This window comes from Ornithodoros turicata, unplaced genomic scaffold, assembly GCF_037126465.1.
Source record: "Ornithodoros turicata isolate Travis unplaced genomic scaffold, ASM3712646v1 Chromosome23, whole genome shotgun sequence".
Taxonomy (NCBI): Eukaryota; Metazoa; Arthropoda; class Arachnida; order Ixodida; family Argasidae; genus Ornithodoros; species Ornithodoros turicata.
The window spans coordinates 2,441,290-2,467,160 of NW_026999342.1; the positions used below are offsets into that span (position 1 = coordinate 2,441,290).

The 25,871-nt window shown below is 43.7% G+C and overlaps 1 protein-coding gene across 1 annotated transcript in view; it reads left to right on the forward strand.

The window, feature by feature from the left end:
• Window positions 1-25,871, forward strand: part of LOC135373281 (DNA replication licensing factor MCM6-like) — a 74,793-nt gene that overhangs the window by 24,239 nt on the left and 24,683 nt on the right. Inside the window, exons 9-13 of the mRNA XM_064606509.1 lie at window positions 4,750-4,891; window positions 8,748-8,889; window positions 11,220-11,327; window positions 14,000-14,155; window positions 20,979-21,107. Of these exons, the coding sequence (XP_064462579.1) occupies window positions 4,750-4,891; window positions 8,748-8,889; window positions 11,220-11,327; window positions 14,000-14,155; window positions 20,979-21,107 (677 nt within the window). The remainder of the gene's footprint in view (window positions 1-4,749; window positions 4,892-8,747; window positions 8,890-11,219; window positions 11,328-13,999; window positions 14,156-20,978; window positions 21,108-25,871) is intronic.

A 25,871-nucleotide genomic window follows, 5' to 3' on the forward strand; every position in this document is an offset into this window, starting at 1 on the left:
TCGAATAACGACTACAGCCCACGAACAAGAAGGGTGTCTTAAAGCTGTCCTTTACGTCTAAAATTTCAGTAGTGCAACTTCCTAGGGCGAGTGCAAAGAAACTAAAGGGTGTTCATGGCAAAGCTGGGGCAGGATGCCAATTCGTTTGCTGCACAAATGGCCTGTGGTTGTCTGAAGTAATTACAGCCTCATCCGTGTAACGTGCTACTGCCCGACATAAAATTTTGAAATGAAGGTAACCACTCCAGTACTCCAATAAGTGTAAGTTCACCTGGAAAGCAGGAAGCACTCTCACGTAAAATTAAAGAGTAGGGGCTTTTAGCAGAAGAATTGTGTGTCTCCCTTGTGACAGTTAATGCCAGAAAAACTACACTAAAGCCATGGGCTACAAAATGGAAACTTTTAGCGCGAAAGTCACATATTGTAAATTTTGCACGAATATTCGATATTCGATTCGGTATTCGGAATTTTTTCCCCCATTCGATTCGATATTCGATTCGACTTAAAATATTCGGTATTGAATAGTTCTTGTCGTATAGGCGCTGTTGTGGAAGACACTCACTGAAAATTCAACAAGTTTATACCCTTGGTTCCCAAAAACATCAGCTTTAATTTCGACGAAATTTCTTGCAGTGCAAGACAAATGTGCCGTCATTAACAGCCACTAATCAAATTTTATCTCAAATGACTGGCCGAAGAAGCGCGCCCATTTACACTGATGCCCCCTCGCAGCGCCTTGCAGCCTAGCCCTTCAAGCTGAATGAAAGGATTAGAAGTACGCTTCCTGTTTGGATACCTCATTTTGTTGCTTCCACGATGGCTGAGATAAAGGAGGGGTCCTAACATGAATATGAGAACACTGTATTAGCTTTGTGGATGGCTGGAGTACAATTCTCCCAGGAGGGGAAATTCAAGGAAATGACCAAATTTTTTCACTTGAATTATTATGCCTTGTTTACGTTCTGTACCACCTATTCAAAATGTCTTAAAGTTAAACAATATTCATGGAGTTACAGTGAGCCTTACGCAATTCTCACGAATTCCGCTAATCTTAAATCGAAAGAACAAAAAAGAACAAAAAAAGAAAGCTTGTTTTAATCTCGCAAAGTCGATTGATAACTGTCGCTAGTGCTAGCTGTAATTCTGGAGACTTGCGAATAAAAATAACCTGTAGTGATATCAACCAGGCAAAAATGGGAGAAGTCTAGCAGTCTCAAGTGAATAAAATAAGTATTTAAAGAAAAAGAAAAAAGAACATTTATTTTACTGAAAAACAAGCTTTCGGACTGAGTCCATCCTTTATCAGGTTCGAGTAACATTACTTGCAGCCAATATATTGGACGGGGTTACAGAGACACGTTCTTAAGCTTGCTCTTTCCTGTCCTGCCAATGTACAGTTCACGTGACCCGTTGGTCTTGCTCAGCCATATGTGCGATGATTGTATCCCAGGCGCCCATTTTTTCACCGGCGCCCATTCTTCCTTCTTGGCTGTGCGAAATTTTGAAAGGAGTTCAGAGGGCAGATGCAGTAAGTGCATCCCCTTTAGCTGGGATGAGAGAGAGTAAATAAGGTCACGTCGCGTCAAGATCGCTTCCTGTGCAGGACACCTCAAATTGTGAAGTGTTGCGTACTGCTTGACAACCCAGCCTACACCATCACGTGCACTTTTTTTTTATTTAACTGTACTTTACTATACTATAACTATACTTTACTATACTATAACTATACTTTACTATACTGTAACTATACTTTACTATACTATTACTAACTATACTTTACTAACTATACTATATTATTTCCGTGACCGGTGGCTGTAAACATCCATCTTGCTTCATGAAAATCCATCTCCCCTAGCTCAGACAACATAAAGCGGTTCATAAAATGACTTGCTGCACCATCCGAAATGTATACAAAATTTTTAGCAATTGGCAGGTTTTCGTCCAGCCAGTCCTCTACAACTTTCCTTGCAAACAAAGCGTGCCAGAGTCGTGAGAGAGGTCTTGGCTTACTGCAGCAAAGCTTTCTGTCTGATGCAGTGTTTTGACAATGCATGTGAAAATAGTAGGGGTGTGCGAATCCAAATATTGTAAGTCGAATCGAATATCGAATCGGATGGGGGGAAAAAATTCCGAATACCGAATCGAATATTCGTGCAAAATTTACAATATGTGACTTTCGCACTAAAAGTTTACATTTTGTAGCCCATGCCTTTAGTGCAATATTTCTGGCATTAACTGTCACAAGAGAGACATGCGATTCTTCTGTTTAAAGCCCCTACTCTTTAATTTTACATGAGAGTGTTTCCTGCTTTCCAGGTAAGCCCTCACTTACTGTCAGATGTCATGCAGTAGCATGTTACACGGATGAGGCCGTAATTGCTTCAGACAACCACAGGCCATTAGTGAAAGAAACGAATTGGCATCCTGCCTCAGCTTTGCCATGAACACCCTTTAGTTTCTTTGCACTCGCCCTAGGAAGTTGCACTACTGAAATTTTAGACATAAATGACATCTTTAAGACACCATTCCTGTTCGTGGGCTGTAGTCATTATTCAAGAGTTCTAACTTTTTAAAGGCAACCTCACAGACATCAAATCAAAGTCCCTCGTCGGCACCGCTAAACTGCATGTGGGAGGGGCGCCACCCCTTCCGTGTTCTATGTAACCGTGAGCGATATTGACCGCGGCCCACCTTCGCACTTCGTTGGGAAATTCCTTTCCAATTCCTTTTTTACCAGCTGTCCACCATCCCACATCGCCACTCGGGTATATCCCCGTCTTCATCAATTCTAAGCTTTTCTAGAGTTATTCCTTCCTCACGTGGGCAATTTTGGCACTGCTGCAAGTAGCATTGTTCTGTGGGATCGTTGCAGAGGTAAAAGCACTTCACCATGTCACCGTCCACAATTCCCTGACCGCTGCTCTGTATTGCAGAAATGCACGAGTTAAAATTTGTGCAGTATATACACACACACACACACACTTCATGCTGGGGCTGTATTTTTACCCATTTTGGGTGCAAGGAATAAAATTTTGTGAGTCCAATTTTAGAGGTTTGGTGCTGCTCTTTGAATATGCGATAAGTTTCCCTAATGGAGTGGGTCATGTATCGCTTAGCCACTTTGACTTCCTCGTCGTCAACACTTGCAGTAACCACATCCTTCCGACTGGGGCTCTGTAGTGTGCATTGCAGGTCATCATCCGTGTAGTACTTGCTTGCAGCGGCCACATCTTCATGCTTCAGTTTTCTTCCTTCGTATCTGTCTGGTTCAGCCCACACACCTCTTCTGCCTTCTTTCTTGCGGGCTTTCAAAATCAGGTGCTTAGTAGCTTCTGGTATGACCCTCCTATTATCTTGAGTAGACACTGAGCTTGGGAGTAAAGTGAAAAGGCACCATCGCTCTCGATAGGTATAGCAAGCTGAAAGCACCGCGCGAAAGTTGTTTGCCCATTCAGTGCAAACTTGACAGGCATCAGCCTCATCACCTCACTTTCAGCCTCACTTTCATAGTTGGAGTTCACGCTTCTTCCGTCTGGTGTGTGCTGCGTGCAAGCGCCTTTTAATTGCACCAGACGGTTTTAACGGCGTAACGTCAACGTTTGCCACAGACAGGCGCTCATTTACACTGTCGATGATGTCATCCTTTGAAACAAATTCAAAGTCAGTTGGCGAAGAGTCACTCTTGCTTTCTTTTGCGGCCGCTATCTTTTCTTGGTAATGCCTGAAGCAATGATGATAGAGGTAGTCCTCATGGCTTACCTGTGACGCTTGATTGACTGTCAAAATCAGCTTTAGTGATGCCAAATCTAAGTCTGCCACAGCTTTCCATCGTCTCTGGTCCAGACGAATCTTCTTCTTGTGTCTAGCTCCGTAGTCCACTCAGAACGCATCCGGTCAGAGCTATATGCACGATACATTGCGAAGGTGGAGACAGGTCTACCAGGGAGAAGCTACTCGTACCGAAGCTCCAAGTGTATATAATGCATGTCCACTCGTGGGCACATCACAAATTTATTGTCACCTTGGACACTAATGGCGCAACAAAGCAATTATAAGGCAAACACCACCAAAGACACCCAGGAAGGTAATCTCATAGCCTCTTGCTCATGTTAGGACCCCTCAAAGTTCGTAGCCATAGAGTACAGAGTCCAGTGCATTCCACAACGGAGATTCAGTCTGGTATCTTGAAAAATTCCGGAACCACGACACTTTGAAGATGGCAAAAAACGCTGTGACGCAAAAACGGGAAGCGCACATTGTCGGCTTTAGCGATTTTTAAAATCATGACCAAAAAAGATACGGGCTTAATTTTTGTGTCATTTTGCTACATAGACATTCGGCTACAATATATATTTTTTCTGGACAAATCGAAGGTGTGACCCGGACCAACCTGTCCGCCACGACGTGAAATCACCCAGGTACATGAGCACACTGCTCCTGCTGATATTGCAAGAGTAAGAGCACCGATTATTCTATGACTTATCAGAAGCATGTGACCCTTCCCATGGCTGCTACCCATGGACGACACAGGTACACATGTAGTAAGATGTCACATCTGCATCAATTCCTGAGTGCCGATTATCTACTGAATGTCATTCTGGAAAACTTTGTTTCAACTTCATGTCGATGCAGATATTGTGCTTATGTCTGTTCAATAGAACTAGGGCCCGAGTATTACAGCCTGCAGGCTTTGAGTGGAAAATTTTTTGTGTATATTAATATCGAATGTTACTTACATCTATGTTTCAGGGAATGATGAAATCAAGAGAGGGATTATGATCATGCTTTTTGGTGGTGTTCCTAAAACAACCATAGAAGGTACCACATTACGTGGCGACATCAACATCTGCATTGTGGGAGATCCCAGTACAGCCAAGAGTCAGTTCCTCAAGTAAGTATTTTTAGACCCTGAAGTTTTCGGGGTTTATATTTTTCCAAATTCGGGGGGTAGAAATCGGGTCAATAAATTGATGTCGAAAATTCATGCAAATTCGGGCAGAAAACTTACCATCAGACTGAGTTCGGGGAGAAATCAGGCATTATTGTAGAATAAACGTTCACTGTACCTTTTATCCAGGATGCCAGAAGTAAGGGGCCAGTCGCATATTTTGTGAGAAACTAGTATGTCGATGCCTTGAGGTGCCTAGCCTAACTGCAGTTTTGCAGGTAGAAATCGGGTTTAACCCTAGATAGGTGATCCCCAATTCGGGGTGCAAATTCGGGGAAAAATCGGGTTTAACCCTAAAACATCAGGGTCTAAGTATTTTCTGCTTTTTCTTAAATGACACATGGAAATAATTTTATGTGAATTAGGCTGACGCAGATTGCATTTCTTGTTGTATTATTCTGTTCGAGTTGTTGTATCGAGTTCGAACTGTCAGTATAATAGGGCCGCCCTTCAAAGCTATCCCTACCTCCGAAATGATGTCTTTTTTACATGTACACCAGCTAGTTTACCTCGCCCTACTTTGTCTAAACATTGTTGTTTCATGGTTCACCAGACGTAATCTTCATCAGTTATGGTGTTTCACAAAAAGCAATGTTCGGACATATCACACATGGGTGCTCCGTGACGCACATTGATGCTTTTGGCATCCGAAGCAGTTCTTCCCTCTGAGTGCTTTTTCTTTCGAGTGGAGCTCTTGCACCGTGGAACACACATGCAACAAAATTGCGCTTAAGGAGCCACCCAGAGCTCTTTCAGTTTTTTAGTGGTGCTCCAGACCTCAAAAACTGCATTTAAACAGGTATTTGCATCATAGTGCCGGGGAACACGAGAGGAAAGAACGCACTGGGCTGCAACCAAATTACAATTTATTGTTGAAATGAGCGCATGTCGTGAAATATCCATAGCTGAATTTCATATGCAAATGAGCCACAACCAAAACAGCGTGCCTCACCATCGTCGATGAAGGCTTATCTGGACCCTAAAGAAGTTAATCTGGCTAGCAGATCAGCAGCTACTCAAATCATCTCCATCATGCCAAAGCATGTGACCACATGTAGAATGAGCGCAGTGCTCCCAGCACTCCCAGTCACTGCGTTTTCAAAATTCGGCTTTGGATATTTTAAAACTTGTCCATTTCAGGATTTTTCAAACATGGAATGACTTTCAACAAGGATTGCCTCCTTTTCTGCTGTCTCGCTTGTGCTCCAAATCCCCTACTGAAAGGGCTAATTAATGAATATTTAGTAATTACTAATTAGTCGTCTTATAGTTGCATACATTCTTTGAGAGGACGTCCGCTTGCCCATATAGCTCTGCAAAAAAGATTGATTGGTTAAAAAAAAAACATCTGCGTACTGCAGCACATTTACAGTGGACCTTTTTCACAATGCTTATGCGTATGGCCTTGAGTGCGCCGGACAAGGTTATCCCCATGTTCTATAGATGGCGCTGGATGGGGGCGACAGAAGGGGGATCAAAATAATTTGAAGCACTGTAATAACTGTTACTTGGACGGGAAAAAGAGGAGATGCAAGACAAACGCACAGGACAAGCGTGTTTCTGTTTGTTTGTGTCTGTATGTCTTGCGTCTCCTCTCTGTCCAGTCCAAGTTATTACAGCACTTGGAATTATTTTGATCTATGGATTTCCAACTAGCCCAAGACAGACAACTGTTTAGAAGTGTGAAACCAGTGGGGAAACCGGACCAACGGCGTAAGCTCGTCGGTCCCACTCTGGACCAGAGGTCGGATTCACAAAGAGCTCGTGCGACGGAATCTGTCGTAACTCCGTCGTACGGGAAAGTTACGACGAAGTGTAGATTCACGAAGGGTGCGCGTCGCAAAATCTTCAAAAGCTTAAGGTGGAATCCTGCGAGAGTTCCCGAGCAGTCTTACGAGGAAAGATGGCGACGTTATTTGGCAGCGGTGGATTGGAGACGGCAAACAAAGACTCCGTAATACGCGCCAGCGCATTGCACTTTGCCACGGAACCTTCGAGACCATCCCCGAAGTGACATTGAGGCACTTTTTTGCTTGGTAACTTCAAAATCAGGTGCTTAGTAGCTTCTGGTATTTCAACAAATGCTTCAACTTTGTGCTCCGTAAAATCGGGTCGCAGGGATTTTTCAAACGAACACAACACCCATTTTTACAAAACACCCTCACCCACCCCCTCCCCGAGACGAACATACTGGGAATATATTTGCTGTGTCATAGAATGTGTTTCGCCTGTGATTGCATGGCATCCATTATGGGTACCGAAATACTGAGAGCACGTGCAGTAACAAAACATTTGGGGACGAACAACTTCGTCTTCTTCTAACGGGACGACTCTTAACACCGACTTGGTGGATTACAAATTTTCGTCATCGTTACCATAGCGAAAACATAGTCTCGCACCCTTTGGCTGTTTCTCTTCGAGCTGCACGTGACAGGAAGTGAGCAACTTCCTCTTCCTTGTCAAAGGGAATACCCTCTCCACTACGATAGCTTTGTGAATCGCGCTTATGACGCCGTCGTACGCGCGTCACAGGCTACGACGTCTTAGCGCACCTTAGCGTAACTTACGATCGCGTTGGTGAATCCGACCCTAGGTTTGGTCCTTGTGCCACCCACGGGTGTTTGCTTTGGCGCGCACACGGGGTGGTTCGCTGTAGAGCAGCTAGGACAGGATGCATATGAGAATGCATTCCAGGTCCATTCAATGCACAAGAATGCCCTTTGATTGTGGTGTCTGAATAAAAAAGAGCTGATTTTCGTAAGGACTGTGCCAGAACTCTCTACATCTTCCTGTCTGAATACTGTAGAGAAAATACTTCATTGTTTGTCCGTAATGATGCTAGCGGTAACACATTTGACCAGTGACATGGCCGAGCGGGTTAAAGGAGCATGGAAGGCACTTAGAACACTTAACTTTTTACTGCGTCATAAGCATTCTACCTTCAGGAACAGTCACGCAAAATATTTTATTTGAGAAGTGCAAATTTACTAAGAAAATTGCTTTGCAAGAAACCACGCAGCGGCAACGGCTTCACCCAGCAGCTCCTCGCATCTCGTGACGTGAGGAGGCAGAACCTTTTTTTATTGACCACCGAGAATCATTTGCTAGCGAGAGCGACCAGTCGAGATGCGGGAAGGATGGCGCTGCGGTGGGACATATCATGAAATCGTCATGGAATGTAATAAGGACTACCTGTAGTCACAAAATGCTGTATGATACTGTTTGAAGCAGAGTAGTTCCATAAAAGCAATTCATGGCACATATCATGAAAATAGTCATGAAATGTGATAATGACAAAAAGCAGTCATAGACTGCATGGCACTGCGAAAACCATGATACATTGGCATAATCATTAAAGCCTCATGACAATTTCCATGACTGAATAACACCGAATACCTTTACATGTGTTGCTTCGATTAAATTGGGTAGCATTTGGATTAAATTGGTTTGTGTTTGTATTAATTTGGTTGACCACTAGATTAGATTGAGTGACCAATGCGTTAAAATGAGAGGGAAAACCTGTAGTTAGTGCAGCGCCATGTCTACACAGTGCATGCATTGTGTTTGGTAGAACAGTGGGCAAGATTTTGAGATCCACTGTACCATGCCTTGTTGCAGTTGTACTTTTAGTTGCTCCTGTGTTGCTTGTGTTGATAGTTACTTATGTGGTAGCTTCAGTACAACTGATTCCACATTGCTGATGTCTATGACATTGTATGTGAACAAGGATGTCAAGTAGAGGCTACACACTTTTTGATGTGCCATGGAAACAACATTAATATTCCAAATGTGGTTTCAGGCAGGTGTCAGAGTTTTCACCTCGTGCTGTGTACACAAGTGGGAAGGCATCCAGTGCTGCTGGTCTGACGGCTGCTGTTGTTAGAGATGAAGAGTCCCATGAGTTTGTCATTGAGGCTGGAGCCCTAATGCTGGCGGACAATGTTAGTAAAGATTTATTTGCTTTTATTGTTTCAGAGGTAGCTGAATTAGGTTGCCCCGTGCAATTTGTGCAAGTTGAAGGACTGGACATGTACATTCTGGTGGAAAGCTAAACAAAATCTTATATCATCCTTGGAAAACCCTACGTACAAATTAAATCCAGTGAAAAACTTAAGGTCAATACGAAGACCATGTTGCTGCAAAGTATACCAAATCTGCGTAGACATTGTGTGCCTGTGCAGTGAACTTCCATTCATTCGATTCTGACAGGAACGTGAAAAACTTGATAGAATTATCCGAAGGTCGAATTAAAGAATTGGCGAAAAAATGAATAAGGTAAAAATCACTTATTAGCAAAAATAGTCTGATCGCCTGCTGTTGCTTGCACTTGAAACGTACATCTGAAAACATGCCACTTAGAGCGTTGATGTGATGGAATACGCTTTTTGCGTTATCTTCATACGTCAAATAGAGTTCCAGGGTGTTGAGTCCGCCTTCAATGTCAGCCACACTTGGTCGCTCACACTGCACACCCTCGGCAAAGTCGTCTTCAGTTTCGCTTATGTGCCATCTTCCGTGCGGCAGGACATGTTCTTCACAAAAAGGAGCGTCCCTAAATGGCGCACACACTTCAGTGTTGCTGTTCACTTCTATGAATGTCATAGAACCTGAGATGTCCTTTCACAACACCTTCGAGAATGGCTCACTCGATGCTGGTCAACAGTCTCTTGTATCTGCCACGTGTTGCCTTAGCTAGCTAGAGTTGCTTCCACTGTCCACAAAACCGAAAGCACCAACGGATTCCGCACGAAAACCCGGTCAAATGTGAAACAAAAAACAGAGAAAAACGAGAAAGAAGTTCTCTCCTCGTCCGATATGATGTCGTGTGCTTGCCATTGGCTGTACTCATGCAATGCCAGCATGTGGTTGTCAATCTAAAAACTCTGTTACCTCCACCAAATGGATACTATCAGTACTGTTCAGTCGCCACCTGTCACCAGAGCTGCCAGATCTTTGGGGTAACTTTTCTGTTGGTATTTGCGGTGCAATGTTGGTGCTTGGTGTGGTCGAATTATGCGAGATGGACTGCTTTCACGTTCAAAATGACAGACTTTTTTTATCAGTAGAAACATGTGGGTATTTGATGGGACCTTCGAACTTGATTGAACTAAAAGAAAAAAAAGTTATCGGAAGTCATATTAACGGAAGTCTACTGCATTATGATTATCTTCCCTCTTATTAATTGTATCGAATGAGTTCCAAATGCTGCTTTACTTTCATTTTTGTTGGTGGTCACTTGTGTCCTTTGTTATGAAGAGATACCTTGTTCCTGTTAGCAGGGACCCAAATGGCTTGGAAAACCCTTAGAATTGTATAAGAAAAAAAATTTGCCAGAGCTCTTTGGCTGCATGTATAACATGTTTGTAAGTGTGTTTGTGCATATGTAAGTAAGGTGACATTTGAGCACTTAAAACATACTTAGAATTGTCTGTTTTTCTTAGTAACGTGGTGTGGTGAGATCTCTCATGTTGTGTAATATCAGTTGTGTAACATAGACATGACTGATAGCTCCTGATATGAGCATCACGGCAAGTAGACTGCGCTTAAAGGAGTACAGAGGGCCATCCAAAAAAATTTCAGATTAAGACATCTGATGAAAGTGTGTGTGTCATTATACCGAATAGCACCAAAGGTTTTGATGTGTGCAATTTGTTTCCCAGAAAAAAACTAACATAAACATAGCTCCGCGCATTCACCCTTACCTCGCCACTCCAGCTATAACGAGGGTGAGGAGGAATGATGCCACGTCACTGATGGCAGTATAAGGAGACTTGTTCTGGTTCGCCGGTCAGTGGGGGTCAGCGCCTTGTCCCTTTGCCGCCGTAAACCTGTTTTGCCAGTTCTCCCGGAGAATTGGGGATGGGGGAAGGGCCGAAGCATTACCGAGCAAGGAGAAAGGCTTTATCAGAACCCCGAACAGCCGAGTAGCGGACGACAGCGGAGTAGCAGACAACATTTCTCTAGGCCATGCAGCGAGCGTTCTCCTTATAGCGTCAGCGCGAGGTTCCAGGCAGATCACAGGCTGGTACTGCTCTTCACCACCATTGCACACGGTCGCTTTTTGCGGCGTATTTTAAATTCAATTTCTATGATAATTATGACTCTGTGGTGTAAATTACTTCGCATGGTGCATCTTACTGGCGTACTTAACAGTTTTATAGGAAGAAAACTGGGTGTTAAAAATAACTTCTGTGCTACTTTAAAAAGAGGAAGCATTTCTTCTGCAGTGTGATCTACTGGCAAAGACTAATAACGTATTTCACATCTGCAGGGTGTTTGCTGCATTGATGAGTTTGATAAGATGGACCCCAAGGACCAGGTGGCCATTCATGAGGCCATGGAGCAGCAGACTATTTCCATTACCAAAGCCGGTGTCAAAGTGAGTGCTTCGCAAGATTTACTTGATAGTATTAATGGCTGCAAAAGGTGTTGGTGTTCACCCGAGTGTATGTGAAAAAGAGGCTCTCTACGAAAGATATTCAGGATGTCTGCTAACCTGGAAACTGGGAATTATCGGGGAATTTTGATGAGACTAAAAAAAAATTCAGGCATTGTCGGCGAATTTGTCAAAAAGCGGATGACGTCGGGCAAAATTGCGGACATGTGCTACGATGATGTGTAGCAAATCGCGAGTGCCGATCAGTGGTTGAGTGGCCAAGCCACTACAACGTTGCTGTGAGCAGCAATTAGCCAATACGACAACTCAGGGGCAGAAAAGTAAGACATCCTCACCAGTACTCAACAAATGACCTGTTTTTAGAGGTGTGCGAATATTGAAATTTTCTAATATGAATCAAATACGAATGTCTGCAAAATTGTCCTTCGAACATCGAATCGAATATCATAGGATAAAGGCTTCTGTGAGTTAATTAAGTTAAGGGTTATTTAAGTTAAGAGTTAATTAAGTTAATTAAGCCCAGAAAACAAGCATCGTCACAGTCGTGTTATGCTTAGAAAAATGTCCCAAGTGCTAATACGGAATATGTATTAATGTATTGGCTTAGCATGGGGTATAGATGCTTATATGCACATGTACAGTAAAATTATTTTTACAGTGGAACAATGTGCTGTTCTCGTGAGGCAAACTGAAAACCATTAAACCATGAGAACCATGAAAGAGGAATAAGAATTTATTGGCACTATCAAATAGATACAGGAGGTTCCCCAGCACCCAATTCGTGCTCGTGCATTGAAAAGGCACTATTAGAACCACACAAAAAAAATAGACATTCAGTATGGTGTGTTGTGTGCTGAGATATGTGTGCATATGAAAGAAGTAATCCTAGACTGACTGCTGTGGCATTACTCATGATCATGCTTGCCTTGTGGCATATACAGTAGCAGACTGATTTTTCGGACGCCAATTATTTCGACTTGTTCGATACTTCAGACTTCTACGGGGAACCGTTACCTTCGCCATAGGGTTAGTCGAACCTCGATATAACGAAACCCACGGGGACTGCAATTTCTTTCGTTGTATCGAACATTTCGTTGTACCGAATTGAAGGTCACGGATCGCGACCTTTGCGAGGGCGCGCGCTGTACATAAGCGTCGCTAACTCCCCTACGACGCGGAAAAGTTTTTCGTGAAAAATGACAACAACTACAAATACAGCGCCAAAGTGCACCTACGGTATTTTATTCTTGCGTGAAATAGCCGGTTATACGCGTCTGCGTCGTGCCTAGAAGACGCGGTGTCACGCATTGTTCGTACGCCGCCGAAGCCTCCGCAGCTTTCTCCATGTCGTGTTGCGATCTCCCGCAAACCTTCTAAATCTATGACAGTGCATTTTCCGTAAGGCTCTCCGTTGCTACGGCATGTTTGTCCCCGTCAAGAAAATCATCTAGGCTGATTTCGTCACTTACGCCGCCACGCGAACGAAGCGTTTCCCACGCGCGCGATGGCGCCTTGCGTCTCGTGCTCTTTTTACTTGGCTGCAACCGGACAGTTCAAAACAAGCGCGAAGAGGAGAAGCCTCGGAAGAAAATCCCTAACCTTCCAATGACTCAGACTTCCTTTTGTAGGCACCAGATTCCTCCCGACCCTAATCGCGCGTGCCATCTTTCGCCGTGGGGACAGGACGCTGCTTGCGCTCTTTGTTTTCATGACCCTAAAGTCGGCTTTGGGGTCATAAACCTTATCTTGTTCTTTCGGTGTATCGAGGCGGTGGGTAAAAAGTGTTTCGTTGTAGCGGGAGTTAAAATACATTGATCTCTATGGCCCTCTGCCGGGGAATCCAAATTATTTCGCTCTATCGCGAATTTCGTTATATCGCGTTTCGTTGTAACGGGGTTTGACTGTATTACATTTTTACTACAATTTCTCCAGTAGGATCCAAGTCCATTTGCAGGACTAAAACAGTTTTGGACAAGCACCAATACGACGATTTTTGGCACTCTGGCGCCAACCACGGCAACTTCGAAACCACCATTTTGTATTGTGCGCTTGATTGGATTGGTAATTGGAATTCTAGGCGAGACTGCTCCAAAACCTCCGAACGGTGTCATTAGGTTGTAGCAGCATCGACATCATCGTGAACCGAGCTGAGCTCGCTCACTGTTCGTGAGCAATAAATCATTCTTAATCTGGCTTTCGTGCCTCTCAGCAGTCCCTTGCCTCCCTACGCTATAAGGTGAAGCCACAGCCCTCGGCTCCGGCACTTTTGGGAGTCAAGACTCCAGTCGAGTTTCTGTTTGGGCACGCTGTCGCTGTTCACCAGCTTTTGAAATGTCAAATGTCGCTATTGTCAAATGTGTACAACAAACATATGACCCTCGCACAAATGCAAGCGGATATTATCACACGCAGACACCACATGTGGCAGGGCACAGTTGGAGACTTCTTTAGTGCAGTTCAAGTGAAATAAATTTAGTGATAGTCAAATTTTTCAGACTGCTGTCACCGCCAACTTCGGAAAATCTGTCGGCAACTGTATCCAGTACTAGCTGACTGCAGCTTCATTTATGACCTAGAGAGGATTTGCACCCTGCTTAACTTGCAAACTTGACATGTGAACATGATCTTTGTTTTTTTCCTTCTCTGACTTCTAGGCAACTCTCAATGCTAGGACGTCCATCTTGGCAGCTGCGAATCCTATTGGTGGGCGCTATGACCGAGCAAAGTCGCTGAAGCAGAACATCTCCCTTTCCCCTCCAATCATGTCACGCTTTGACCTTTTCTTCATCTTGGTTGATGAATGCAATGAGGTCAGTATTTTCATGTGTTATTGTACATCTCTCGTTTTTTTTATCTTTCTTGGCACCAGATAGAGGTGCAATCCCTACACATACAACATATCTTTTTTTTTTTTTTTGAAAATCTGTGTAATCTGTTGTTGAGAAGTACAAAAATGCTGAACATGACCTCCAAGCTATCAAACATTCACACTCATGAGTAGTTTGAACTCCATTTGAAATCAGCTTGAATTGAATAAGAGGATACTGCTGAACCTGTATGTAACATGATTATAAATGATCACACTTTACTTAGCTAAATAGTGTAATTGATGAGCATGATTCCCTCAAAAGGGTGAGGCTTACTTGCTCTGCCAACCACGAGTAAGTGGCAGCATTTTACCCCACAACATTCCATAGACAGAAGGTTGTTAGTATTGGAATAATATATTTCTTGTTCGGGGGCGTTCTTGGCTGAGCAGAATTGCAACTGCGAGTGAGCCGTCTTTTCATCTGTTTATGCAAATATGAAAGATTTACTTCGCAAATATCTCTGCTTTGTCACTTCGCACCTCCACACGTGGAAATGCAACATCCTCAGGAAATAAGTCGTGGGAGAAGCCATATTCCACAGTATGTTCAACACATTAACAGAGATGGGCAGCCGCAATACACAACCACGATACAAGTAACTTCTCGAGTGGCTGCTGGGATTAAATCGGTGGGCAAATAAGTTAGAGAACTATATTTATGTCTTGTGATCACAGCAGAGGATGTCTGATATCATCGCAAACATGGAATGACAAAAATGACATAATAAAACCGTCACGACACTGCATTTTCTTTTCGGTAAGAAAAGCAACATCCTCCAGGTGCATCGGCACATGAACGTAGCATGTAGCAGTATTGGCGTCCTCGCCAACAATCGGCGCATCGGCAGCGGCGAACAGCAGAACCAAAACAGGTGCCACAGGGTGCCAACTCCCAACATGGCGAAATGCGCAATGTTTCGCAGTTCATGCACATGAAGGTTATTCCACAGTAAACGGAATATCATCACATCACATTGATTGTAAGACACGTTTACACCTATACGCCACGTTTTTCCCCCTGTCGTTTATTTCGGTATAGCGCATAGTGCCCTCATGTCATAGGAAAGCGCGACCTTCCTACTGTTCATGCGCTAGAGACAGCGGTGGACAATGGCTGTTATGGATACTGGCTAGGCATAAATGAGGACGTACCCTATGTGCGGAGTGTGTTCTGATAACTCTGCCCAACAGTTCGTGACGTGAAGTAATCGAGCTTGACTACTTTTGACGAGAATAGAGCCTGACTGATAGACTGTCATGATACAATTTGCGGATCTTGTGAAACAACCTGTCTAGAACAAAAAAACTTCCCATTTTCTTCCTTGAACTGGAGTTGCTGATAGCCCTCCCATAGCCTCAGGGCATTGGGTAACTTCTAGGGATGTGCCAACCGAATCCTCGAATCCTAGGCGGCGATTCGAGATTTGGGAATCCAAATCCCAGTGTCCAAAATGGAGAATCAAATCTTTCGAATCCACCAGCCACGTTTGTTTGTTTCTTTTTAAAATTGGCGCCTCCGGAGTCCGCCGAAAGCCTGGTTGTTCGGCGTGTTTTTCTTGTTTGATTGTTTACATCGTTCACATGTGGCGAAGTTCCCCATTCATCATCATTAATTTATCTGTTGTTGTTGTTGTTCTGGACTGAAAGAGTTCAGGCAGGAACTGTTACGTTCAAATTTTTAAAAGTAACATGTTTTGCTTTTCATTTGTGGTTTCTATGTGAAAACAATTCAGACTCGAGAATTATGTATTTCCTGCAGTCGGTGAACAGGACGTTAAATAAATTACACTTAACCAGAAGTATATGCTCAAAATGTGGAATTGGGCCTGTTGGTACTACATGCCGGATTAAAAGCGCTAAAAACAGACGAGGACGACACACACGGAAGGCGCCTTCCGTGTGTGTCGTCCTCGTCTGTTTTTAGCGCTTTTAATCCGGCAGAAGTATATGGTGGCCGGTTTCACGTCAGTTCAGGCAGGGAGGTCCCATCGACCTCGTGGATTTTCATTATTTTTTTATATTTAGAAGCTCATCGTACATGATGACCAACAGTGGTGAAATGAATAATTTCTACGGAATAGTTTTCGCGCAAAAAAATCCACAAAATCCGGCCCTGAATTCGACTGTTTCAGTTTTGCCGTGTTTGCACGCGTATATCTCCCGAGTCTTAAAAGCTACCGCAGTGAAATTTTTTTAAGCTTTAGTATGCCTACAGGCCAGCAGTCCGAGCGCAAATTTTGGCGCACAGGAGCCACTCTCTGTGACATAAAAAATGGCGAACATGCTCTCTCGTGCGGTTTTGTTCCAACTTCGACGCGTGATTTCTGACTGTAGATATTCCTCACTACTTTATTTTGTATCACTTCACTCACCTTTTAATGCTCTTTCATCTGGTATATATATCGTGCGTATGCCCCTGCAGGTATCTGCTGAATCAGGCAAATGTTAAGGTATATTTAAAAAAAACAAGGATTTTGAGCGTCCGTTTCTCAAAAAGGCCCCTTTTTATTTTTTTTTTATATTTTGCCAGGACATGGCCCGATCTTAGATCTTTCACCTTACATAAAAAAATTCAGCTTCAAAAGGCGTACACTGGCGATTAGCGCGTTAAAACGTGGCCCTAGTCTGCGTGCATAAGTGTTGGAGCCCGGCTTCCTGTACCGCGGGATGGCGGGCCTCGTATCGATGATCCCTTTGTTTGAGCAAGGTTTTCTGGCCTTAGCCTTACCTGAGCTATTCATCGGCAACCTTTTGACGTCCTGCTGAAGAGATAATTCACTTCTGGGAGTTAGTGATTTCCAACAAAGCATCAGAATGAAATCCTACGTTGCCGTAAAGCCGTGTAAATGTATTTCAAAGGCTAGGTCAAACGTAATGGTCAGCGAAGGTAAAACCTCACTCTTGCAAGCTCCGTACACGGTGATACCAATACTGTACAAATAAATATCAAGTTAGGAATTGCTTTTTCCAGGGTTCCCGCAACTTCCTGCGAAGCTTGCTTAACTTTATTTTACGATATTTTTAAGTTATGCAGAGGGCTTTTAGCACAAAATGCATGTTTTGTGCTGAACTGGCAGCAGTACATTTCTTCTCAGAGCTAGGGAAGTGGGCGGGTTCTCGTATTTGTCATAGTTACATTTGATACGTTCAGAGCAGAGCCATACGGGAGACGCACGTAATGCACTTCGATTACGCTCAAAACTGGACAGTAGCCATGCCTAACGAAATACAAGCGTGCCAGTGCGGAAAACAGATTTCCATATTCACATGTGTGGTAACAGCTGGCACGGAAACGCACAGTTTTGGTGTGGTGAGCGAAGACTTCTGTCCTGCCACGATTCAGCACAGTCACTGTTAGCTTTCATAGCTATTGAAGAACGTCTTGACGAGAATGTTCCTCTTGCAGCTAATGATTTACGTGTCGATGGAGCGGTGAGCCATTTTAAAAGTCGGCATAGGCTCTATGAGCTCTCCAAATGTACTTTTGAGAGCGCGACATGGCTGTTCAGGAACAGGCCATGACAAAAGTGCGTGCGACAGGATCGGTGTGACAGGAATCAAGCACCATGCCACGACACTTAACTTGCGTTCACTCGAGCAAGACGTCATCTTAGAGTCACAAGATATGCTTGCCAAAACACCTAACGCGCGTCCATTTACTCCATGTACGGGCTGAGGACGTGGCTTCTTTTAGAATGCAAAAGAAAAAGCAATGGATAAACGTATACCGCATCAAAGTGGCATACAGGGTTCGCATGCGTGGCACAGCAAGACACCGGAAGGTCTAGGCCGAGAAACATTTATAGCTAGTACCGTGGACAGTGAGTGCAGAAGAGTGACATTTTCATAGAAAGTGAGTGAAATCATTCGTCGCTGTTATTGCAAAATACTGCTTTTCACAGTCTTGTAAATATATCGACATAAACTACCACTTTGGATTACACAAAGGTGTCCCTTTCTTGTACGACATCCACAGGAGGCCCGCCATCCCGCGGTACCGGCAGCCGGGCTCCGACAAGTACGCACGCAGACTAGGGCCGCGTTTTAACGGTCTAACCGCCAGTGTACATATTTTGAAGCAGAATTTTTTTACGTAAGATGAAAGGTCTAACATCGGGCCGTGTCCTGGCAAAATATAAATGAAATAAAAAGGGGCCTTTTCGAGAAACGGACGCTCAAAATCCTTGTTTTTTCGAAATATACCTTAACATTTGCCTGTTTCAGCAGATACCTGTAGGGGGTATACGCATGATATATATACCAGATGAAAGAGCATTAAAAGCTGAGTGAAGTGATACCAAATAGGGTAATGAGGAATATCTACAGTCAGAGAAATCACGCGTCGAAGTTGGAACAAAACCGCACGAGAGAGCACGTTCGCAATTTTTTATATCACAGAGTGTTGCTCCTGCGCGCCGATATTTGCGCTCGGGCTGCTGGCCTGTAGGCATACTAAAGCATAAAAAAATTTCACTCCAGTATCTTTTAAGACACGGGAGATATACGCATGCAAACACGGCAAAACTGAAACACTCGAATTCAGGGCCGGATTTCCTGGATTTTTTTGCGCGAAAACTATTCCGTAGAAATTATTCATTTTACCGCTGTTGGTCATCATGTACGATGAGCTTCTAAATATAAAAAAATAATGAAAATGCACGAGGTCGATGGGACCTCCCTGCCTGAACTGATGTGAAACCGGCCTGGTATATTTTGTCATGAAAATGAACTATTATTGATTTTTTTTTCATTAAACAGATATATCATATTCTGCTTCAAAACGCTTTTCAGTATAAGTGTTTTTTTCAATGGCTCTTCAAACTCTTTAAGGAGGGATTCGAAAGATTCGAGATTCGTAAGATTCGTGGATTTACAGAACCTTCCTTAGATTCGGATTCGGAAAATTATGGATTCGTCCCATCTCTAGTAACTTCTTATCTGCGTTAGTCGCATCGTAGGTGAATGACTAGGCGTGACAGCGCATCAGCATCTGTGATGATGGAAGTGCTACTATGGGAGGCTTTGAAGTCTAACTGCTGTATTGTCGCTCAGCCCTGAGGGATCCTTCCCGTAGCTTTGGCAATGCATTAGCACGCGCAGCAAGCGTGCGCCCAATACATCGCCAAAGCTAATGGAAGGGCCTCTCGAAGCGCAGGGATCCCTCAGGGCTGAGCGAGAATACAGTGGAAAGTGTTGTATTTCAAAGATTCAACGGACAGTTCTTCCTTCAGGCACAGCTTACTTGAGGAGGTACGATAATGCTTGATTGTCCATCAAAAGCTCAAATGTCCGGCCCTCCAAATAGGGGCGGAAATACTTGAGTGCCAAAGCAGCCGCCAGAGCTTCCATTTCAGTGGTCATGTACGTAGTTTGTTTTCGGTTGAGAGAATGTGTGGGAATGATACCCTATGACGATACAAGTTGATGACCTCTTGGGTTTTCCGATCTGCGCTGATAGAGCACCGCCCCCGTGCCAAAGTGGGAGGCATCTGTCTTCAATTTAAAAGACTAGGTTAAGTCAGGAAGAGAAAGGATAGGATTCGAGGAGATCCTGTTAACCAGGTATCATTACACCCTCTTCAGAGGTGGGGAAATTACTTTTGGTTTGTAATGCATTACCATTACTCATTGCTTTTATGAAAAACTAATGCATTAAATTACTCATTAGTTTTTCGAGGTTAGTAATGCTAAAATGGTGAAGACACGATCGCGGCAAAAAAGTTCGCAAAAGGGTTGTTCTGGGTAGTTTTGCACCGAGTGCAAGGCAAGGGGAGTTTTGTGAGTGGGTAGAAACGCGATGGTTTTCAAGCGCGAATGAGTAGTTTCGATATACACCCCACGTGATACATTAAAGAGAGGACATCACTAAATCTGCGCTCACTATGTAGAGGCTCGACTGTGCCATATTCACCCACATGTAATGCAAGGTTCTCAACATACAGAAAATAATCCCTTAAAAGCAAGGTGCTATCATGTGCTTGCTCACATCATATGCCCAAAATGTGGTGTCACAGTGGTAGCTGCACTTCACTAAAGCTCATGTACCTTCTGTGTATTCTATAGATTATGGCTTGCCCTCCACTAAACATGTCTATTTACTGTATAAGTAGAGCCTGAAGTTTTAGGGTTTAACCCAATTCTTCCCCGAATTTGCACCCCGAATTGGAGGTTGCCTCTTTAGGGTGAAACCCGATTTTTACCCGGCAAATTGCCCTCGCTGAGACATCTGTAGGAATGCACAATAACTTGTTTGGCAGCAAATGCAGTTACATCACCATTTGTACCAAACCAGTACAATTAGTTCGAGTAACTGAGCCCGATTTCTCTTCGAATGTAGCATGCTGGAAGTTTTTCACCCGAATTCGCACGAATTTAGAGCAGATATTCAATTACCCGATTTTTTTAATTTAGAAGAAAATATTTCCCAAAAACTTCGGGCTCTATGTATAAGCACATAAACATGTGTGCAATCTTGAAAATGCTTTCAGCTCAGTTGTATGACAGCCAGAGTAATGTACTTCACTTGATCAGAAACATCCAGTTATAAGCCAACCACAAACTATGTGACTGCTCTGGTCCGCAGCAGATTGTATCACTGGAGCATCTTGCATCATCAGAGCACTGCATAAGCAGAAGCAATATTAATCCTCTGTAGTAATATTGTCTGCATAAATACACAGCATGTAGCATTTGTTTAGTTGCAGTGACCCCTGCTACACCCCCAGGTCCGCGAATAGTGAGCAACGTGATATTTTATGTTTCAGGTGACTGATTATGCTATTGCTAGAAGGATTATTGACCTTCATTGCCACAACGAGGACAGTATGGAGAAAGTGTACAGCCTAGAAGACATTCAGCGCTACATTCAGTTTGCACGCATGTTCAAGCCTAAGGTGAGAAGTGCACACCTTGTACTTTGAGGTACTATATTTTTAATAGCGGTTTTGTAAGGTTCCTGGGATACATAGACAGTAGCCGGCTGATTTTCAGGACTTGACGGTGACCAGAAAAACGTCCAAATAATACACCAGTCCGAAAAACCCGATGACTACTGAATTCATTATTTCACCACAACTGCACCAAAGAAGTTTATAATTGTGCCCTGCCGCATCTAGTGCCCGCGTGTCATGATATCTGTTTTCATTTGCGCTGCTGTCACAGGTTTGTCACACATATTTGACAATGGCGACAACATGTTCACAGTGTGTGTGGTCGATGGTTGTGGACAGTTGTGGACAGTCAGTGCGATCATCTGCAGAGTCTGACTCACTTTCTTGTGGCTCACAATGCACACTGAAAGGAATGGACCTTTTTTACAATGGCCTATGCGCATGACCTTGAGACACAGAACAGGATTATCTACGTCTTCACTAAATGGCATAGTATGGAGACGACAGAAGCGGAGTGGATTCCCTAGTCTCGGGGTTTAACATTATGTGAGAGGGCTGTTTAGTTGGGGTTGCAGTGGTTATTCCAAGTCACATTCAGCTGTGCATTAGAAGACGGCAGGGCGGTCCGACAGAAGAAAGACTGATACTGTACTTACTTGCGTATAAAACACATATTTTTTATGGTCTAAATGCTCGTCGGTGTCCATCCCATTTGTCGTTCATCACTCTGGCGCCACGCGATCCTTCTCATTGATAAACGGCTCTGGAGTACGCTATACGAGCTGCACACATGCAAGACTGTTCGCACCAGCATTTTGGTGGTCAACACAGGGCTGCATTCATTACGTGAGTGCGTCCAAGATACGAGCACATACGGTACCTTATTTGAACGCGATATTAAAAAAAATATTCAATATTTCTGAATAATCAATTCAAATATAAAACTATTCGATTCAGTATTAGAAAATTTCGCTAACGTTTCCTTGAGGATGAGGAGCACACGAAAAGATGACACAAAGGAAAAAATTTTGGCAAAACAGAAGTTGGCAGGCAATTGCATGTCTCCGCTCAGACACGTGTGAATGAATTTCCTGTGAATCAGGCGTGTTCTAATGGCATACGCAGGGGTGGAAGTGCTGCGCCATTTGCGCCATTCTGCGCCCCGCTGCTTTTCATGCGCAAACTTGAGCCGCAACATCAAAGCTGCGCCAAACTACCCCCGAGGTCCGTACCACTCTAGTAACACTGCCAAAAGGGAGCCACGAGCATCCATATCCAAATCCGCCCCACGATCAACCCGTCCACAAAGCTCTCTTCATATCCAACAAAATCCAAAGTCAGCCAATCCGAGACAATTTAGTTTATTTTCATGTCGGTTAGGCCGCCGGTCAGGCTCGTTAGGCTTATCTCTGATGGGGTGCGCGGCAGCGGCACTTCCCCTTTTGCGGTTCTTGTTGCCTTTGTCGTCTTTTATGTGGTGCCGGCACACTGTGCAACGCTGAGCAAAAGTAACGATAGGCAAAAGTCACTCCTGACTTGTTTTTTCTTCTTGTTTTTTGTCAGAATCACGTTACGAGGGCCCATGTACATTTCAGAAAAAAAACACGAAATTCAACGATGATATCTTCAAAATGATAGACTAAAATGGTGACCTCACTTCGTTGTGCTGCTAGCCTAGTGTAAAATAAACCGATGCTTACTGCACTTTATGCAGCGTGGGCATATCGTGCACGCTGGTGGTTCGCCTGTCACGCGTCATGCAGCACCAGAGAAACACGCGGACAAAGCAAAGAATCACAGACACAGAGAGTGGCGTTCTTCAAGTGCCGAAGCAAGGATTTAAACACTTTTGAGGCCAGAGCTAACGTACAGGAAAGTCACTATTTTCGTACTTTAGGTGATTGCGAACTCCGCCCCTTACACATGGGGAGACGTCGCAACGGAGATTTTCCCGACCATGTTTCCCCCATTCAGTGCGGAAGGAAGAAACTTTCGTACGTTGTTTCCCAAACTACTACAAATCATAGAAAGAGCGCCTGTAACGAGAAGAAACAGAACGGAGGACGCGGACTGCTGAGGCTGCCCAAAATGTCCATTCAATGTCCAGTCACTGGTCAGCCAAGGTGGCAAGTCAAAGGACATGGTGAAGGTAGAGAGCACAAGCGTTCTTCTGAAGGACACAAACGCAAAATTTCCAGAGTTTCTCCAGCGCATTCAAGAGATTGAGAGTAACCCGCGGAACAAGAAAAGGAGGGGATCAGACGAACGTTATACTCTCAGGGCTGCACGAGGAACATCAAACTATGGATAACTGTACCAACGTAAGCACTGCACATGGCACTCCTCAGGCAACACTGAAAGTACAACGTTCGTCTGATTGTGTATTGTGACTGCATTCAGGCAGTGCTGAAAGTTTCATTCTGTACTAGTTTCCACCAGGTGTCAACTAATCAAGCCAGCTGGTCAAAAAAATATGTACTAGTTTTCACCAGTGTGTGTGTACGTTTTAAATAGTCATGCAGACTAGTCAACGAAATATGTGTTAGTTTTCACGACTGTGTACGTTTTAACTAGTCATGCTAGCTAGTCTATAACATTTTGTACACTGATATTTTTATGTTTACATTAAGGAAATGGTTAGCTTCTCATGGTTCATGGTGTATCTGGCAGTATATGACAATGTGCGGATCTTCAATCTTCAAGGAACCAATCTGCGTACCAGACGTTTCTGCTCCAAATTCCGGAATATGTGCTCCAAAATGTCATTTTTCCTGCTCCATATCTGCTCCAGAAGCAGATTTTTGCTGCTCCAATTGTAGCTCCAAAAGTCCTGACACCACTTCCACCCCTGCATACGTGACAACAACATTGTAACGTTGCAGTAATGAAGTCTCATGAGATGCAGATCCTCAAGTGGTATTAGAAAAGGTTTCATAGAATGTGTTATGAATCTGGTTCAGTCTAGAGATCGATAAAATGTTTTTGTGTTTGCACCAAACAGACATGTTCAGTGGCATTCTACTTGTACTGTTTTGCTTTGTTGACATGATCACGGCCGGCAATTTCACAGAAGTTAATACTATATCCATAATAGCACTCTTATACAGCGATTAGACTTCATTTCCATCAAATGGTTATAAATGGTCACAACTGTCTATTCAAATGCTCATAGTTAGTTGCACCATCCCTGTAGGGACAACGCAGTTCACAGTTGGCGCTACCGCTCCTTTACATTCAACACCTCTTATGGGGAATATGTGCAAACATTTCCTGTAGCATGCTGTTTGGTTGGTATCGTTCGCATATGATTGAGCATTGCCAGGCCCACTGTAGTATTCCTAGTTAAATTGTTGCAATTTTTCAAGCAGCGATGTCGAAAAGCGAAGGAATTACTGGTATCCAGGCACGTTTATAATGTAAAAGATCAAATCTTGGGATCTGACGTAGCTATTATATTACCGTTTTTATGCCTACTCAGCTAAGCAGCAGGTGGACATTGTGCTATAAACGGATGAACACATCCTCCCTGAACTTGTGCACAAGCTATGAAAGTTCATTTGGATAGGCTAATCTAAATTGAACAACACGTATTGATATAAGTAACGAGAAATAGTCGAGGCAGGCCAACAAATATGGATGACACAAATCTTAGATGGTCTCGTTCCATTTAGCTCCATAATGACATTATCATGTTGTGCGGAGGAAATAGCCCTCATGTGTATCGTCACCTTCATCTTCACCCGCGTTCCTCGCGGATCCATTCCTTGACGAGCCTTTAACGCGTTAAATCCCAGTGTCATTCTACAAGATCGATATTATACGTTGCAAATTGTATATATGTTCTAGATTCTTAAATAGTGAGTCAATTTCGTAGCCAGATCTCTGCATTGGATAATTGCAACATTGTACTGATTTCAAGTTACCTAATCAGTCTGCATTATGATCTTCCAATGTTTCTTGCAATATGTTGCCGATTGGATGCTACGGTGCCACATCACCTTGGGGTTAACATTAACAACACAGCTTAATCCAGTACCTGAATAGAATAAAAGCTTGGAATCATCTACCATCATGGTCTGCACTATATTCGTGATACGTAGAACCCGGATGTTTAAGCATCTATGGCTTCGCACACAATTGTCAAAATTTACCAGGGTTAATGATTTCATTTCATATTGGGCCTGTTTTCATCATTGATTGGCAAGAATGATAGGCATGTTTTGCTCCTTCCTCTTGGTGAGGTATTGGTCTATGAAGATTCGTGAGTACGCAGCACACATGAAAGATATCAACCGGAGATACTAGGAATGCCACGTGTATTCGAGTACCCTGCGTGTTAAGTATCTTGGTGCACGGTATTGGGCCTTCCACATGGATTCATACCTGAGCCCTGAGCCCTGAGCTACATGGTAGTTCCTATTGTATTTCGTCGACTATCTAGCCTTGCTTTTTATCTGTTTCGCGCGACCTCAGGCGAAATGCATACGTAGAACAGTGTTGCAGGTACCTCATTCGTTATTTGCGCACCCGAACATGCAGGAATATATTCCTTTGGTAGTCTAGCATGACCTTCGGCTGATGTTCTCTATCCCTCCGACATGGAGTCAAGCGAAGGCAAAGTGCCGCTCTTACAGGACGGCTACGCCCGCTAGTGCTGAGCCGTGGCGCTAGTGGTACTTCGAAAGCTGGGGTGTGTCATCCCTAATACTAGCATACTTTAATTGCGAATGTGTACAAGGCTCAAATTATCGCCAACGTAGTACTATT